The sequence below is a fragment of the Motacilla alba genome, chromosome 5, assembly GCF_015832195.1.
Source record: "Motacilla alba alba isolate MOTALB_02 chromosome 5, Motacilla_alba_V1.0_pri, whole genome shotgun sequence".
Taxonomy (NCBI): domain Eukaryota; kingdom Metazoa; phylum Chordata; class Aves; order Passeriformes; family Motacillidae; genus Motacilla; species Motacilla alba.
This window is the reverse complement of record NC_052020.1, coordinates 59064052-59082067: the sequence shown is the minus strand read 5'-3', so window position 1 is coordinate 59082067 and position 18016 is coordinate 59064052. Positions and strand designations below refer to the sequence as shown.

The following is an 18016-nucleotide window of genomic DNA, read 5'->3' as shown; positions in this document are numbered from 1 at the left end:
AATGTAAAATCTCCACACCTGAGATCTTGCACTGGTCCTACTGGGAATCCTACCAGGTTCAAGCCACTTGTGCCCAGCCATTCCTTTGACCTGGAACATCTTTGGAAGCCTCCATGGCATTACACTCCAAACTGATGCCAAAACTCATTGTTGGTGCCTGGATCCTTCACAGCATAGATCTATGTGTGTCTAAACACAGGCTGTAGAAATGCCTTAATACAATTTTAAAAATAAAATCTCACACTGTTAGTTTCTGTGTTTCTTCTTCTTGATTAATTAGAGTTACTCACAGAATAAATCAGAAATTCTGCAAAAAAAAAAAAAAAAATCTACTGGAATGCCCTAAGCACAGCTCTTAAAAAGAGGGAGCCAAAAGTATTTTTTCCTCCCTGGAGTGATCCTTCATGCTAGTTATGTTCAAATAAAAACTCCATGCAAGAGCCTCAAAAAACTATTTTTACAGCTCGATTGAAAGCAGTACCATGACAAGAATATTTGACTTCAAGCTCATGGCTTAAAAGAGCAGAAAGAGCTCATTTTCTACTTCTAGAAAGTTCTGTGGTCTCTGCACATGGAATTGACCACCCAAAACTCCCACAAGGCACCTGCTCGAGATCATCCCTGCTCTTGCATATTCTGTGAGCAAAGGCTCACATCCATCTCCATGTTTTATCATGGAATCACAGAATGTTTCGGGTTGCAAGCGAACTTAAAGCCCATCTAGTTCCACCCTCTGCCATCAGCAGGCACCTTCCACTGGACCAGGCTGCTCCAAGCCGATCTTAGAACATTGCCAGGGATGGGGCAGCCACAGATTCTCTGGGGAACCGGTGCCAGGGCCTCACCACCCTCACAACGAAGAGTTTTCTTGCCCATACCCCATCTAACGCTGCCATATATCTTTGTGAATTCATTCCCCCTTCCAGCTAATAAACAGGACATCAGAACCACGTGGAGAAAGAGCGCTTCTCGTCCTTTACTTCGTCCATGTAGGATCCGTGCGGGCATTAAATTCCAAGCTAGCCGGGGGGATTTACAGCCCGAAACCCACGGGTTCCTTCACCCTATCACTCTTAAGAAACACGGGGACAACCAGGAATAGAATAGTTATGAACACACCGCCAAGAAGGATTTTAAATGGAATTAGGGGAGGGGGATCCGCCCATGCCCCTCATGGAGCCCTCACGGAGCCCCGCCCCCCAGCGCTCGAGACCGCCCCTTCCCGCCTCGCCGCTTCACCCAATCAGCGCAGAGATCACCGTTACTATTTGCATATCAACCCCGCCCCTCCTCGCTGCTCACCAATCAGAGCGCTCCTCTCAAGAAGCCGGGGGCAGGGTCTGCTCAGCTTTCCACGCGCCCTCTGAGCCGCGGCTTCCCATTGGGCGGTGGGCCGGTGGGCGGGGCCAATTTGAACGGGCGGCGGCGGGGAGCGGCGCCATGGTGAAACCGCTGAGGGACCGGGACCGGGATCGGGATCTCGCTACTGCCGAGGGTCCCGGCCCCACGATGAGCCCCCCGCTCTCCCCGCAGCCCGCGGCGGCGCCAGCCGACGGCTTCGCCTCCTCAGACGATGAGGGCGCCGAGGAGGACCCGAGCCCGCTCCACATCTCCTGGTGAGGCGAAAACCGCGGCATCTTTGAGGAAATTGCATTAAATCGCTGTCCTGGGAAACAACAGAGGTTTCTCTCCGCAAGGAAAACCCGAGGCGGGCTCTGGTGACCTGCCAGGCTGGGGGTGGCCCGGTGGTGCTGGGGAAGTGTCAGTGGCTGGGGTTGGATTTGGAAGGGGCCTCTGGAGACGCGCTGGTCCCAGCGCCCTGCCCAGGCCGGCTCACCCACAGCAGGAGCCAGGGATCACACCCAGGTGGGTTTTAAATGTTTCCAGGGAAGGAGACTCCACAACTTCCCTGGGCACCCGTTCCAGGCCTCTGTTCTTTACTCACAGGGTGGGCAGGCCCTGGCACAGGGTGCCCAGAGAAGCTGTGGCTGCCCCTGGATCCCTGGAAATGTTCCCGGCCAGTTTGGACAGGGCTTGGAGCAACCTGGGCTGGTGAAAATTGCCCCTGCCCATAGCAGGAGATTGGAACAAGATGATCTTTAAGGTCCCCTCCGACCCAAACCTTTTGTCACCCTCAAAGTAACATTTTTCCCCATATTCACTTCCCACGTTTCATTTTGTGCCTGTTGGTCCTCATTGTCCCACCAGACCCTAGTGAAAATGTCTGGCCCCACCCTCTTGACACCCCCTCTAAACTTGTTTCTATATTTATATAATTGAAATCTTCCCTTCTGGTATTTTATTTTACTTTTTATTTTCTAATAGGTTGTCTTTGTCTCCTCTCCACTCTTCAGAGTTCCTGGGATTATGTTCCCTGCCAGGTAAGAAGCATTCGCTGAAATTTGCAGGCATATTGGAGAGCTGAAGAGGGGTAACACCTTGTATCCCAAATGTCTGTGCTGTGGGTGACTTATTTTGTAATCTACCCCTGGAATAAGTGTTTTGGAACAACCAAAGCTAATCTAGAGAATATCTTAATGCAAGATCATGTTTTTTAAAGTTAAAAAAGTAAACACAAACTCTGTCTGCATTTTTAACTACCAGAATTGCAGCCATGGTGAATCTCCACTCAACTCTTAAGTGATCTTTATTCAGCCCTTTTACTTGTTGGATGGGTTTTTTTGTGTTTTGTGGGGGGATTTTATGCTGTATCCTGATTCAAAACATCCAAAACTTTTCATCTGGAGAGCACAAAGCACCTTAAAACCTTGGGCAGATTTCCTTTGTTAATCCTATTACATTACAGCATTAAGCAGATAATGGTGTTTAAACTGCCTCCTGCACCAGGGATCTGCTTGCAGAAACAAGAACTGTGTTTTGTTCAGGGTGTGGCTTTGTTCCTTGCTTTGCTTTTGGGGGGAGGCTGCCCGTGCTCTGTTCTGCTGCAGCAGCCATCCCATAAATGTCGCTTACCTGCGGCGGTAATTGTTGTTCATAACTTGTTTCAGGTTGCAGGTTCAAGGATATCAGAAGAAATCTTCAGAAGGATATAGGTGAGTGTTCCTTGTGTCAAGGGCGAGTCCATGAATATTCCAGGACCATGGAATAAACAGGATATTTCCAGGCAGGAGCTGCACAGCACCCATGAGGCATCTTCAGAGCAGCTGGGATCAAGGGGAATTACAAACTTGTAGTCTTCCTTTTTCCCAGAGAAAAGTGAAATTGGGGTAGAAAAGATGGAATGAGGTAAAGATTTGTGCTGAGTATTCAGCTGTAAACACTGAAGAGCAGAGACTAAGAGCAAATCCCCAGTGCTTGGGTAAGTCAAGCTTAGCAAGGAACTCCTGGCTGTGAGGGTGGGGAGACCCTGGCACAGAGCAGCTGGGGCTGCCCCTGGATCCCTGAAGTGCCCAAGGCCAGGCTGGACAGGGCTTGGAGCAGCCTGGGATGGTGGAAGAGATGGAATGAGATGGGCTTTAAGGTCCTTTCCAACCCAAACCATCCTGGGATTCTGTGATTTTAACTGGAGATGGAACAGAAGCATACTTCAGTGGCTAGCAGGCTGTCCTGAGTGCTGCTGTGCTCTCCAGTGATGCTGCTCTCAGGATTTGTTGTGTTCTCAATGTAAAAGTGTTGTTATCTTATTGCAAGAGTCCCATATCTGCTCGGTGATGTCTCATGGGTGGTTCTTCTCAACACTGCTCCTTCTTCTTCAAAGCCCAGACAGCAACTGACTCTGGGTCCCAGTTCTCCCTGTCTTAAAGGATTGTTCTTCCTTATTGGTTACAGCTGTGAGTCAAGCCTGTTTCTGACCTTGGATAATTGGCCTGGCTGCAACTCTTTGGGGGTAAAGCTGCTTTTTACACATTTCTTATACTCTATTCCCACCACAAGGATTCCCTCGGAACTGAGAAAATTCCTCTCCTGGATTACTTGAAGGGAAACGTGGGGGAGACTCAGTGGAAGAAAGAGTGCTCACCCCAAAATTGCTCACTCCTCTTGTCTTAGCCCCAAAGATTAAACAAGAGACTCGGGACCCAGGTGCTTATCTGTTTATCCTTAAGCTTGATAGGCTTTTGTTTATTTGCACGTGTCTTAATCCATTGGCAGGAGAGCTAAAGAGCTGTGGGATCCAGGATGTCTTCGTGCTCTGTACCAGAGGAGAGCTCTCAAAATACCGAGTGCCAAACCTGATCGACGCCTACCAACAGCACGGGATGTGTGTGCACCACCACCCCATTCCTGACGGGAATGCTCCCGACATTGCCACGTGCTGCAAGATCCTGGAGGAGCTCAGAACCTGCCTGGAAAATAAGCAGAAGACAATGATACAGTAGGTTCTGGCTGCCTGCCCATCAGCCCACCTTCCTGTAAAGGATGCCAGCTTCTCTCCAGGTGTATGAGCAGGGGAAATAGGACGGTGTGAAAAGGCAGTTGCACTCTTTAGGGTTAGTTCATGCTGTGAAGTCTGCTTGTTCCTCCTCCTGCAGCTATTTGGAGAGAATTCGTCCTTTCAGAAGATCAGAATGTCCCGTTTCAAGATCAGAATGTCCCATTTCCCCTTGCTCTGTCCAGCAAGAGTTTTAAAGTGTGTTTTGAGTGGCACCACAGGGCTCCTTGCTCCCAGCCTACCTGGATATCAGGTGTACAGAATGAGCTGGGAGCTAAAACACTTCTTTGTCAGAGGTTGTGACTGCCCCATGCCTGGAAGTGTTCCAGGCCAGGGATTGGAACAACCTGATCCAGTAGAACCTGATCCATGGCAGGGGCTGGAATGAAGTGACTCTGAGGTCCCTTCCAACCCAAACCACTCCATGAGTCTGTAACACTTCCCTGGACTATTTATTAGGGACTCAGTGCAAAATTCACTCCTAATTTCCATGAACGGGTTTAAAGGAGTTTGTTTAGCGGAGCTCAGAAGAGAGGGGAAGAGCTTTCCAAATTCCATGTTCCCTGAATGATCCCACTGACAGCTTCCTGTACAGAAATCCACGGAGTCCTTGGTCTTCCTGCTGTTCTCAAAACTGTCCTCAAACCCTTAATCTGGAGTAGGATTTAAAGAAATTTGAAATTTTCCATCCTCCTACTGTTTCCTGTCCTCCTGTGCCTTTGGGACTGTTAGCAGGAATGAAGGGGAACGTTAAAATTGAAGCTTCCATGGAAAGATACGGAAGCTCTGCAGAATAAATAGGATATATCCCTGTAGGTATAGAAATAGAAGATAGAAAATACATAGAAATTCTTGCTCTGATTTTTTTTTTTGTGCCACTGCTCCTCTTGATTATATTAAGGCAAGACCTGTGTCCATCTGTTTGTGTGCTGGGGGTCCCTGGGTGCTGCAGTTTGCTACAGCTCGTTCCAACCAGATGTTTTCTTTTCTCCCAGCTGTTATGGTGGCCTGGGACGCTCGTGTCTCGGTAAGTCTTTGTCTCCATGCCTGACTAACCCATCCCACAAACCCACAGAGCCAAATTCTGCTGGAATGGATGCGATCCAAAGTGCTGCTTTCAGGAGCAGCCTGGTTAACAGAAAGGACATGAACCGATTCCTCTGCATCTGATTTATCCCAGCGTTGCCCCTTAAAGCTTTCGGGAGCGTTAGTTCTGGTGTGTTCCCAGAAGGAAGGGGTGGGATGTGGCCAGAAGACACAAAGGGGAATTAACTGGGTGTACTGGCACTCATCCCTGACAAGCCTAGGAACTGCATCCAGATGCTGCTGGGAAGGCAGGGGGGAAATAGTGGGAGGGTTTTCACCTATTTCCAAAGCCCATAGGCTTAGGGAGCAGCAGCAGGCAGATGGGCCAGTGCATTCTGCAAGAAATCCAAGAGCTCAGGGACCTGGATAGGTTGGCCAGGGTGGTTTTCATGGGACAGATCAGTGGCTGTGTGCAGTCAGAGGTGCTCAGCAGCATTCAGGTGTAAACACATTCCCTTGCAGTGGCTGCCTGTCTCCTGCTCCAGCTTTCGGACACCCTGGCACCTCAGCAGGTGATAGAGAGCCTCAGGAATCTGAGAGGATCGGGGGCCATCCAGACCATCAAGGTAAAGGGGCTGCAGCAGGTAATACACAGGTCCAAACACCACTGAGAGCTCATCCAGTCCCCTCCTTCACTTCCCAGAGATACCTCTGCCTTTCCAACAGCTGCTCTCCAGGGTTTGAGCTGTTTCCTGCTTTGAGGAAACAGCTTCTCCCAGGAAACTGGTGACTGGACAAGAGGAAAAGGCCTCAAGTTGTGCCAGAAAAGGTTTAAGTTGGATAACGGAGAAAATTTCTTCACTGAAAGGGTTGTCCAGCCCTGGCACAGGGGTGGAGTTCCCATCCCTGGAGGGATTTAAAAGCCGTGTGGATGTACTTAGGGATGTGGGGTAGTGGTGGCCTTAGAGTGCTGGGGGAATGGTTGGACTCAAAGACCTTAGAGAGATTTTCCAACCTGAATGATTCCGTGATTCAAAACAAAGCAGCTTTGACAACTCCCCCCTCTGAGGACCATGTTTTGCATTACCTTGGGGTAATGCATCACCTGTGGCCATTATGGGGAACCACAGGATCCAAGTCAACATCCACGGAATCTGACAGTGAAAAATCCCAGAGTAAGCACACGAAGAACAAACGGACCAGAGGGTGCAGTTTTCATCCAGGGGTACCAAACAGCTTTTTAACACAGGTGGTGCCTCTTCCTAAAGCACAGGCACTCACTGCAGCCCTGGTTGTGCATTTCCAGCAGTACAATTTCCTCCATGACTTCCGGGAGAACCTGGCTGCACACCTGGCCACAAAGGAGCCGCTGCTGAGGTCGGCATCGCGGTAGCTGATCCCGCCATGGGTGCCTGTGTGGAAAACTCCTGGACAAGACACTTCTCTCCTGACCTTTCCCCAGTGCTACTGCCTGTGTGACACAGCTGCTGCCTTCCAAATCCATGTGTAAAGTATTGGGATGGGGAAGGAAATCCTAGAGAACTTGTGGCATCTTCCCCTCTTTGGTGATTTTAATACTCACTGCCTGAAAAATTCATGTACAAGTGTGTTTGTGTCCATTGCTGTTCTGCTGGGAGAATGGAGCTGGATGAAATTCCATCTCTGGAGCTGTTTCAAACACCCTCACACCGTCAGCTCTGCTGTAAAGCAAAGTCAAGCCAAGCTGGAGCTCTCACCCCTGACGAGCTCGTAACACCTCGTTCTAAAATGTCACGGTTCTGCTCGAGGTGTTGAGGGGTATTTGGGAAGGAGTCTCCTCGTTCCAAAAGCAGGAGGTGTCGCACCACAAATCTGTGACAAAGCCAGCAGGGGGGTTGAAGGTGACTGTGGCAGAAGACACTGCTGCAGGCGCGTGGGTGAGCTGGCACAGCCCTTCTGCCTGCTGCCGCCACTGAGAGTAAACAAACAATCAGCTGTGGGCTGGGAGGATCTCACAGGAACAGTCCTCTGACAGTCCCCAGCTCTCCTGTTTCACTATATCCATTCATGAAAGCAAGATGAAACAGCTCCTGGCTTTTGATAAAGTTCAGGATTTTGGTAAAGTTCAGGACCATCTCAAGTCAAGACTCCACACAGCACCAGGGGGCTGGAGTTGAACAAGTCCCTGCTTTGTGAAATTCTGAATTTATCTTTTAACATTTGAACTTTGAGCACAAAGGTGATTTCTGCAGATTAATTAGTGTTTACTGCCATTCCCTTCCCCACTCTTATGGCAAACAACAGGAACTTTTGCAGCTTCCACAGCATAGAATAATTTACAACCCCAAATGTGCTTCAGTACTTAATCCTTGCAACTAAGGGTTTTCGGGTATTAAATATTTATCACATGACTCAGCAGGAAGCTTGCTGAGGGTGGGAGAAACGTTTCTTTATCTTCTCCACAATCTTTTGCCTCCTGGAACTCCAAACCCAATGACCAGGTCTGCATTTTGAATGCCAAAGGCCTGGTACTCCAGCAAGGCATCACACAAGGGCTCCTCCAACGCTCCTGGGCCACGAGGCTGACGTTGCTGGCCAGGGATGGTGCTATCCACAGCCCTGGGCAGCTGGGAATGCTCATCTGCACCCCACGGCCACTTAAAGCTGCTGAGCAGCAGGACAGTGGTAAATATTACATTCTGGTAAATATTGCTGGGCCCTTGCAGCTGAGGGGCTGCAGGAGCAGCTCAAACCAGAATTGGAATTTGGCTCAAACCAGCCCAAATGCCAAGGGAACAAGAGATTTGTTTAGAAGGTTGAGGAGAGCCAGGGGCTACAAGCAGCCAGCCTTGTTTCCATAATGGATTAATAAATATACAAACGTAAGAAAGGTTTAATGAGCTTTGCTTCCACAGGCTGAAGTCATCTCTTACATCTTTGGAAGAGCCAAGCAGCAGAAAAATAAAAACAATCCAAAAGGAACAATACTCATGAGTTTCCAAAAATTCTTCAGTGAAAAGCTAAAAATTATGGTTGCACGAGGAAAAAAACAATCATGGAATGCTGAAGGCTTGAGCAGTAGGGGCATAGGAAATGCTCAATAAATGCAAGGAAATGTGAGAAAAAAACTATTTTATGTACAAAGCAATAAACTGTCAGGACTATTCTTACTTAGGAAAGAGAATTTGAAGTTATCACAGCCTAAATTCTCTTACCCCCAGTATATTTCTAAAAACTAGAAACTACCCCTCTCCCTCCCCTGGGAACCCAAACGCTGTGTGATGATAGCCTAGAAAAGAGGAAGGCTGTGGAGGAGAAAGGACAGTCCCAAACCTGTGCAAGGACTGCCAACCAGAGAGCAAACAGACTCAGCCCCTGTGACAGGTGCCATGAGGAAAGTGTTCATTCACACCCAGCACAAATAAGGTGGACAGGGGGACGTTTTCACCACATCCTAAAAAAGAACTGTAGGGTCACTAAGTGAAGCCTGGCGGAACTGTGAAAGGCCTGTTCTTTACACACAGCCCTTCCACTGCAGAGCTCACTGTCAGGACTGCCCAGAGCAGCTGTGGCTGCTCCATCCCTGGAGTGTCCAGGGCCAGGCTGGACCGGGCTTGGAGCACCTGGGATAGAGGAAGGTGTCCCTGCCATGGCAGGGCTGGAATGAGATGGGATTCAATTTAATGTCCCTTCCAACACTAACTGCTCTGGGAGTCTGTGATCTTCCAGACCAGGCTACAAAAGTGCTCTAAAAGCAGCTGAACTGATGGCACAAAAGCCACTCAGAGCTTTTTAAAATGCCAAAGCCCACTCAGGACATCTGTAGCACACAGGTTAACAAATTTCTCACTCTTCAGGCAGAAACTCAACACCTGCCCTGGTCCATATTCCTTTCCCCAGCCATTACCACTGCCCCACACACCAGTGCTGCAACATCTGGATTTCTGGTGGAACCCAGTGCAGCCATTCATATAATTTTTACTGCCCCTAATACCCAAGAGACCCAAAGTGAACAAATACACAGTTTATGCAAAAAAAAAAAGTTTTACTAGAACGGGGAAACTCTGCATTGTTCTCCAGCACAGGTAAATGAAAAAGATCCCTAATTATTACTTGTAAATTAAGCAGCTGTTCACAGTCACAATTTACAATGCAATATTTATCTGAAACATCTTCCCCTGCCCCATCTGCTGTTTCACTTCAGGAAAAAAAGCAAGAAATCAGAGCTCCCAGAAGTAATTCAATTCTGTGTTCTATTTTTAAAGGGAATGCAATAATCCACTGTAAAACAACTGATGAACACAGTGAGGATCTGCTGAATTTATAAACAACACAAAAGGCACCACATAAAAAGAAATGTTGCTGAATTTGAGATTTGTTTTTTATTATCATTTATTGCACTAAGGAACAGCGGGACAGTTTCACAATCTCACCTTCTGCTTTGAAAAAGTCTGGAGTATTTACTACTCTTAAACTCAAGAATGTTTTCATCATTGGACTTGATAAACATTGGAGGTTTGTCCATTTGTTAATCAGCACAGACATGAAAAAAACCCACATTTAAATTCATTCCTTCATGGACAATTCAGCTTCTCCTACCACAATGGCAAAGGCTCGAGATTAAAGCAGGGTTAATGTTTGGAGAAGATACAGAAGGCTCTGGACCTATACAGGGGAAGATTAACCAGATAATAAAAAAATAAACCAGAATAGAACTATTTTTGCTTTTGTGTCCATGAATTAATATCCTAAGACCAAGGTCACCTATGGGCAAAACATACAGCATTCCAGTTGTTCCCAAGCACTTGGAGCTAGGGCTGGTTTAGAGTAAAGAGTGGGATACACAAGTCCAAGTGAGCCACTACAAAGCCCATCCTACAGCAAATCCCTAGAGTGCTAAGGCTAGTAACCAACACCTAACTGAAGGTTATGGCTGTTCCTTGTGGAGTGCAAAGTCAAAACTTTTCAAACCCCAGTCATCTTTATATTAATTTACACATAATTCATTAATTTCAGCGTCCCAGTAAAATATAAGAAAACAGTCTTTCCACAAGTATAAAATGTGGAAATGTTTTAAAAATAGGGGAGTCATTGTTTTCTAACTCAATTGTGAACATCAGGTTCCGGATTTAATCTTGGTCAGAGGTTCTTGTTGTAAAGAATCCATGTTTTTTGTGGCTGTTGCATGCACTTAACTGGAACAAAGCTTGCTGAATGTCTTCTTAAGAGCTCACCAGAACATAAATCATGCTGCAGAAGAAAAAAAAATATTAAGATGCATCATTTTGATTAGTGTTACACATTTAATTATAACAGGGTCTATTATAGGGAACAAGTCCATGTGAGATACATGGATGGTGACTGAGGATTTGACAAAATGACTCTTCCACTTCTGACTTCAACAAAATCACATTTACCTCAAACACTTTCTCTGAAATCAATGTTTTAGCTTCTTAATTAAAATACTCTCGGATTTACTGTATTACGCTTAACAGAAGAAAAGTTTGGAGCTTTTCAGTCTACAGTCATTGAACAGAGATTCAAAATAGTAATTCTGACCAAATTAGGATTTGTGTTTTAAAGCAGAATCAGGGGTAAACGTGGATTCTTTTGCAGGAAAGCTGGCACTGTAGATGATCATGCAGATTCCCAGCATGTTTTGAGTTGGAAGGACTTTATGGATCATCTCACTCCAACCCCTGCAATAGGCTGGGAGACCTTTGGCTAGGCCAGGGTGCTCCAAGTCCCCTCCAGCCTGGCCTGGAACACTTCCAGGGATCCAGGGGCAGCCACAGCTGCTCTGGGCACCCTGTGCCAGGGCCTGCCCACCCTCCCAGGGAACAATTCCTTCCCAATCTCCCATCTAACCCTGCCCTCTGGCAGTGGGAAGCCATTCCCACATGTCCTATCATGACACACCCTCGTCCAAAGTCCCTGTGCAGCTCCCACAGGCTCCCTTCAGCACGAGAAGGATCATATTCCTATGGACAGTATTTCTCTCTGCACAGAGCCAAAGCTTCAGACTGAAGAGGAAAACTTACCCATATAGGTAGTAAAAAAAAGATAGAAGGTAGAATGCTAATTTGCACCATCCTTCTTTCTGGCAATAGGCTAAAATATCTGCATTCATGATGGTCGTGGGATCGTAGAGCCCCGGGCCGCTCATCACGGGTCTGCTCATGTACCTGGAAGGAGGCACAGGCAGGTGTGGGGTGACAGCCACAGGGAACCCGAGTCCTGCCCCACCCACCAGGGAATGCCACAACTGAGACAACTTTACAGAGAAGCAATTCAATTCCCGTGTGTCGGAATCCAGAACATCCCTCTGGGTGCCCTGGATGGCCAGAGCTGCTGGCAGGGGACTCTGAGACCCTGGCAGCAGCCAAAGACACACGTGGGGTTTGGATCTTAGCCCGTGGAGCAAATTACCAGCTCTGTATGAAGAATTACAAGCCACACAAGTTTAGGTGTTGTAGTAGAAGTAGTCACAAAGTGAAAGGAAGGATTTTTGAGTGCTGTACAGGGGGGTTTTAAGCCTTGTACGCAGGGGTCCAAGTTTTGTACATGGGGGTAAGGAGATCTAAGATGGAGGGATTTGGGTGTGCCCTGTGCTCCTTCTTTCTCCTTCCCAGCCTCCATGTCTTTGGTGATGTTGGCACTCACAGATTGGTTTAGAGTAGAAAGTCACCATTCAATATAGACAGTAGGCATTGGGGAAAAAGTATAAACATGTAACACGTAATATATGATATAAAAGATGGCAGCAGCCCCTGGGAGGGCAGTGTGCCTTTGTCTGACCTGCTGAACGGGCCACAGCAGCTCAGGAGAAGAATCTTTTAGATAACCAACAATAAACTGCCTTGAGAACAGACAACAGAGGACTACTGAGTCTTTCTTCGAAGGCACGGGTTGGAAGAGGGACTTTTCCATCTTTTGGGGTCACTCCAATCCGGGGGTGAAACCCCACACCCATGTCTTAAGGAATGGCAGAGGAGATTGGAATTGCCACTTGGACCGGCATTCCACGCTGGGCATTGTCTCGGTGCACCTCTGGCACGTCAGCGACTTTAGCACACACAACTCAATTCTCACCCAGCACAGGAGAATAAAAATCACCCCCGAAAGCCAGGTGATGGCCCTTATTGTACTGCCATGACCTGAACCTTCCTAGAAAGCATCTGGGTTTTCCCAAGACACACAACACTGGACAGAAGACAGCAATAGGAGAATGAGTAACAATTCACTGAGCATAAGAGACTCGCTGAAATTACCTCCAAATATGATAAGCCAGCAAGGGCATATTGAGACCCAGTGTGAGCCACTCTGCTGCACAGAGAAACATGACACAGAAGAATGCATGGATGAGGTACTCTGGAAGTACAAGCTGGAAAAGAAAAAGGTGAGTTAGAAGTTTTGATTGCACAGAGCAAAACGTGGCATTTCAGCTACTCTGGAGGCACACGATTGCTTAAAAATATTATTTAAAACCAACACTAACAAGAATAAGACTGTGGAACGTGAAAGCAGCAGCCAGCACTATGTGCCTTGCTGTTTTCACATGCTATTCATGAACCAAGGAGAAAAATTTGTAAGATTTAATGGTCAGATCGATATTTTTTATTGCTTCTATTAAATTAACAGATTCCACGCTTTATGTGTGACACTCAGAAGAGGTCACTGAGATATTTCTGCTCATGCAACAGAGAAATATCAGTAGGAAACATGCTCTGCACAACGGTTTATAGGCAAAAAGATGTTTGTGCTTTCCTGTTTTACAGCTTTGTTTTGGTCTTCGCAGATCCAGAACTTTTCAAAAGTTGAATTATTCCCAAAATGTAAGACCCCAGGCAGAGCTTCACCCAACCAAACCAGCGGTGACGCGGTGGCACACACGGGTCTGCGCAGAGGAGCTGCTCTGCACAGACAGTTCTCCCTCACGGGTCCCCACTGTGCATGCTTTACAGCATCATGCTTCCAGCAGAAGCCCACAGAGCTCAGTCCCGGGAACTATGGAGTCACAGGAAGCATGGAATGCTGCATAGATTAGTGTTGTTAATAGGAACAACATGGAGAGGTACGGAGAGTAACAACATGCAAAGAGCTGCGAAATCTCACGCCCAACACACGAGTTAAGTTTGTACAAGTCACCCCAAAGTGTTGCTGCTTACTGCTTTATTACCAGGTTCAGAAGGAATCACACAGATCAGACTGGTTTGGGTTGGGAGGGACCTGATAGCCCATCCACTTCCACACCTTCCACTATCCCAGGTCACTCCAAGCCCTGTCCAGCCTGGCCTGGAACACTTCCAGGGATCCGGGGGCAGCCACAGCTTCTCTGGGCACCCTGTGCCAGGGCCTCAGCACTCTCACTATGAAGAATTCCTTCCCAGTCTCCCATCCATCCCTGCCCTCTGGCAGTGGGAGCCATTCCCTGTGTCCTGTCCCTCCTTCCCTTGTCCCCAGTCCCTCTCCAGCTCTCCTGGAGCCCCTTCAGGCCCTGCCAGGGGCTCTGAGCTCTGCCTGGAGCCTTCTCCTCTCCAGGTGAGCACCCCCAGCTCTGCCAGCCTGGCTCCAGAGCAGCAGCAGAAGATCTGTAAAGCTTCTGCCTTCTCAACTCAGGCCCTGTAAAACTCCTCACAGAAAACACCCCATTTTTACCCAAAGGTTGAAACTGCCTAGGTGTGTGTGCATGTACACACAACACACTCTGCCCTCTTTTGGTGCAGTATGAGTAACATTGCATGGGATGATTACATCAAAGTTTCAGTGGTTTCCAGTTTTTTTCTGCTTCTTTTAAAACTCCAGAATATTTTCCCAGAAACCTAAAAGCTACCAACAAACACACTCACCACCTACTCTGCTGACATTCTAGTTCTCTAAATGAAGAATATGAAACAGAGCAAACTTGCATCAGCGCCACCAAAATTCAGCTGTTGTACACAAAATATTTCCAGTAAATATTTTCATCCAGATCCTTCTTTGCATACTTACCATTTACACATGGCAATTATTTATAGCAGAACAACCACCCTGTCCAACACACGATGCATTTGGCAGCCTGCTCAGACAGATTCACCAGGCCTGAAGAATCTGTGTTTATTTACCTACACATCTCAAAACGCGTTTTTCTTTTCTCTTGTTTATGGTACCCTACTCCCACACCAGGATCCCTGCCTCTTTCCAATCTCCCCCACTTGATCCTCCCTGCCTGTCCTAAAGAAAAATGAATTACATCAGATCCTACCATATTTATCACAGAAGTGAGGGAGGATGGATCTGGTTGCTGAGAAAAGACACGACTATAACAGGAGCAGGGAAGAGAAGGAATCAGCAGCACTAAGGAGTTACTATTTTAGGCTAATCTTTCCACTGAGGTGCCTCAATTCCTACCAAGATCTTTGGTTTTTTTGTACAGGAAAACAACACACCCCATGTGTTTGTCCAGCACCATGTACCAGACCCCCTGAAAAGCCTGAACTTCACTTTTGGGGACCAGCCTGCTTCCACAGGAACAGCAAATATGAGGTTATTTCAGACTCTCAGTAGCAAAGCTGCCACGTAAAGGACACTCCATGCACGTGGGGCAGCAGAAGGTTAATACTCAGTTAAACATGCACATTTTACACTACAAAGGTTGCAGTAAGGTCATAATGCATCGATGTAATGAGGGTTGGCCTCTCCCACACTGCAGCGGAGATGACTGGAACAGACCAAGCGAGGGAAACTGTTAGATGCACAGCTCTCCTAGCAGCAAACCTCCTCTCCTCCTCCCCTCCTCACACTGCAATACTCACTTTCATTTGTGTGCTGTACATGTAACACACTCTCCTCCTCCCTCCACCTCCAATTACAGCAAATTTAGTTTTTGGTGTGTATTTTACCTAAAACACACTAAAGCTACAGTTCAGGCCACGCTGCTGTGCTGCCCCTGCATCCTCCCTCAGCCTGGGCACACGCAAAGGAAAAGCCACAAGAAAGGCACAAAATGCTGCAGGATCAGCCTCTGTGTTCTTTAACAAGCCTCCCTGATGCTGCTGGCCTGGCAGAGATGCGGGCAAATAGTTTGCCTCAAATTCTTTTCCTAAGCCAAGGAGTGTCTGAGTTGCATCCAAGAGGACACTGGGACACACCCCTGGTCCTGGAACACAGAATAGAGAAGTGAGGATAGCACCTACCACCTTCCACTCACCCAAATCCTCAAAAAAAGATCAGAACTGACTTGGTCAATGCTGAAAAAAACCCCAAGTATTCTCCTCTGATCTGAATTTGGTAAATCTGACTTGAAAAACACAATTTCTTTCTGCCTGAAGTTATTTTCTGACACCTAAGAGGCATGTAACAGTTTTCCCCAAGTTGCTGGGTAAGCAAGCAGAATTGGTTTGGCACAAAATATGGAAATCCATGAGGTTGCTATAAACCCCAACGAACAAATAGCGAGCAGATGAACAGGCAGACTAAACGAAACAGCTAAATAGTATTACAAATGTTCCTAACAAAATGAAAGGGAAGTTCAAAAACATGAAACTGAAAAGCAGTACACACCTTTAATGCAATTTTGACTCTTTTAATCTTTTTGACCTTTTCAACTGTCTTTGTGCCGAAAATGTGGAAAGCAGATTGAAAGAATGTTAGTATGACAGCTGACAAGATCACCATCAGATTAATAACAGTCAGAATATTCAACTTGAAACTAAAGAATCAGACAAAGAATTTCCCTACAACTTCTACCAACAGCGAGGGCTTCTCAACCCAGATGCAATTCTATTGCCCAGGCTGATTGCATCAAGATACCACCAAAAATAAGCATTTTACATGTATTTATTTAGCAAAACAAAATGTTTGGTGTGCTACTTACAGGATTGAGTGTATTACACTGGTCTATGGGGTTCTTGTAATCAGTCTTCAGTTCATCAAATGCTATAATCTAAAGGAAAAAAAAATGAAAGAGTTTTGATTCCCCAGGAACTATTTTGTATTTTATCCATTAAAAGTAGCATTTTGGCACAGAGCTACCTTTGTTCTCAGTAACGTTTCACCTGAGTTCTGCCTACATCAACTCACAGGTAAGACAGATGTGGAACAGGTTTTACAAATATGAAAGCAGGAGTTTCATCAGACATTCAAAAGCCTCTGGCTACTCTCCAACTTTTTATCTTCCCATCTGCAATGAATTTCCTACATCCCCTTCATCAGTTTTCAACCCCACTCGCTGTGCAGACCCCAGCCTCACCCAGGACTCTTTTGGTGGCCAGCAGGAATCTGGCATGGGGTTCATTAATCCAGAAAAAGCAACAGATAGCTTAAAAGCCAACAGATATTTTTCCTCATTGTAAATGCTGAGCCCACATTCATCCCCGAATCACAGAACTCTTAGGACTGGAAGGGGACCTCTGGAGACCATCCAGTCCAACTTCCCTGCCAGAGCAGGATCACAAAGAGCAGGTTATACCTCCAAAAGGTGCATCCGTTTAAAAAAAAACCCAACAAAATATGTACACCGGTCTTTTTCTTGACATAAAAAAAGACAAAAGATGCAGCATGAAGTACAAAAGGCACTTGTACACCACAGATGTCCTGCCAAGCATCACATCCTCCCTCAGAGCAGCTCATCCCGGGCAGGGTCCTGTTGGCTGCTGTCCCAGAGCCAGCCTCGAGGAGCGAATCGCAGAATCATGGAATGGCTTCGGTATGAAAGGACCGACCTTAAAGATTATCCAATTTCAAACCCTGCCATGGCAGGGACACCTTCCCCTATCCCAGGCTGCTCCAAGCCCCATCCAGCCTGGCCTCGGACACGTCCAGGGATTCAGGGGCAGCCACAGCTTCTGTGGGAAACCTGTGCCAGGGCTTCGCCACCCTCACAGAGAATTCCTTCCCGATATCCCATCCTTCCCTGCCTTCTGCCAGCGGGAAGCCACTGCCCCTTGTCCTGCCACTCCACGCCCGTACAAAAACCCATTTTATCCGCAGAGAGGCCGATTCCCGCTCCTAGGGCGGTTCCGGATGCGGTTTCCCCGCTCCCTCGGCGGCCGTCCGGGGACGCCCTGGGGGCTCTCCGGAGCCGTTCCCCGGGCGATCCCCCCCCTGCACGGTGCCCGTACTCACATGCCAGATGGCGAAGAAGATGAGGGCGGCCGTGAGCAGCAGCGCCAGCATGTAGCAGAAGGCGGCGAACGTGAAGGCCATGGCGGCGGGGCCGCGCGGGGGCTGCCGGGCGCCTCAGCAGCGGCCGCGCAGCCGCCATGGCCGCGCCCGCAGCGCCCCCTGCCGGCCCCGCCCGCCGCCGCCATTTCGTGAGGGGGGTGTGAGGGGATGGAACCCAAAACCGGAGTTTTCACCTTAAAGCGTGGGAGGAGGGAGTGCGATCGCGCTTTGCGGAGCGCGGTGTGAGAAGAGAGGGTTGGCGTAGAATCATGGAATCACAGAATCTGGTTTAGAAAAGACCTACAAGATCATCGACTCCAATGACTCCTGTGACTGTCAACGCACCAGAGCACTGAGTGTCATTTCCAGTCATTCCTTGAGCACCTCAAGGGATGGGGACTCCAGACCTCCTTGGGCAGCCTTTTCCCAGTGAATGACCACGGTTTCCATGGACAATTTTTCTACAATAACCAATCC

At 47.7% G+C, this 18016-nt stretch overlaps 2 protein-coding genes across 4 annotated transcripts; one reads left to right on the top strand and one right to left on the bottom strand.

Annotated features, from left to right (window-relative positions):
• Positions 1–1430: 1430 nt before the first annotated feature.
• On the top strand, positions 1431–8383 carry CDKN3 (cyclin dependent kinase inhibitor 3). 2 transcript variants are annotated; one of them, XM_038138543.1, is made up of 7 exons: positions 1431–1616; positions 2326–2381; positions 3009–3053; positions 4111–4333; positions 5386–5417; positions 5939–6042; positions 6726–8383. In XM_038138543.1, the coding sequence occupies exons 1-7, from the start codon at positions 1441–1443 to the stop codon at positions 6807–6809; spliced, it is 720 nt and encodes a 239-aa protein (XP_037994471.1). In that variant the 5' UTR covers positions 1431–1440; the 3' UTR covers positions 6810–8383. The 2 variants fall into 2 exon arrangements, with proteins under 2 accessions (XP_037994471.1, XP_037994470.1); XM_038138542.1 differs by having other exon boundaries at positions 6723–8383.
• Positions 8384–9422: 1039 nt separating this feature from the next.
• CNIH1 (cornichon family AMPA receptor auxiliary protein 1) lies at positions 9423–17646 on the bottom strand. 2 transcript variants are annotated; one of them, XM_038139346.1, is made up of 6 exons: positions 17501–17646; positions 16251–16319; positions 15938–15985; positions 12667–12779; positions 11437–11580; positions 9423–10645 (listed from the first exon to the last, which is right to left on the bottom strand). In XM_038139346.1, exons 1-6 carry the CDS (start codon positions 17579–17581, stop codon positions 10618–10620), a joined length of 483 nt encoding a protein of 160 aa, XP_037995274.1. In that variant the 5' UTR covers positions 17582–17646; the 3' UTR covers positions 9423–10617. The 2 variants fall into 2 exon arrangements, with proteins under 2 accessions (XP_037995274.1, XP_037995275.1); XM_038139347.1 differs by lacking the exon at positions 15938–15985.
• Positions 17647–18016: the final 370 nt, after the last annotated feature.

Coding starts and splice junctions, on each gene's coding strand:
- CNIH1 (XM_038139346.1), bottom strand. CDS start 17,581: ATGGCCTTCACGTTCGCCGCCTTCTGCTACATGCTGGCGCTGCTGCTC. Junction 16,320..17,500: donor TCTTCTTCGCCATCTGGCAT/GTGAGTACGGGC, acceptor TTTTTCCTTTAG/ATTATAGCATTTGATGAACT. Junction 12,780..15,937: donor GAGTCAAAATTGCATTAAAG/GTGTGTACTGCT, acceptor TTTCTTTTCCAG/CTTGTACTTCCAGAGTACCT.
- CDKN3 (XM_038138542.1), top strand. CDS start 1,441: ATGGTGAAACCGCTGAGGGACCGGGACCGGGATCGGGATCTCGCTACT. Junction 2,382..3,008: donor GGGATTATGTTCCCTGCCAG/GTAAGAAGCATT, acceptor AACTTGTTTCAG/GTTGCAGGTTCAAGGATATC. Junction 5,418..5,938: donor CCTGGGACGCTCGTGTCTCG/GTAAGTCTTTGT, acceptor ATTCCCTTGCAG/TGGCTGCCTGTCTCCTGCTC.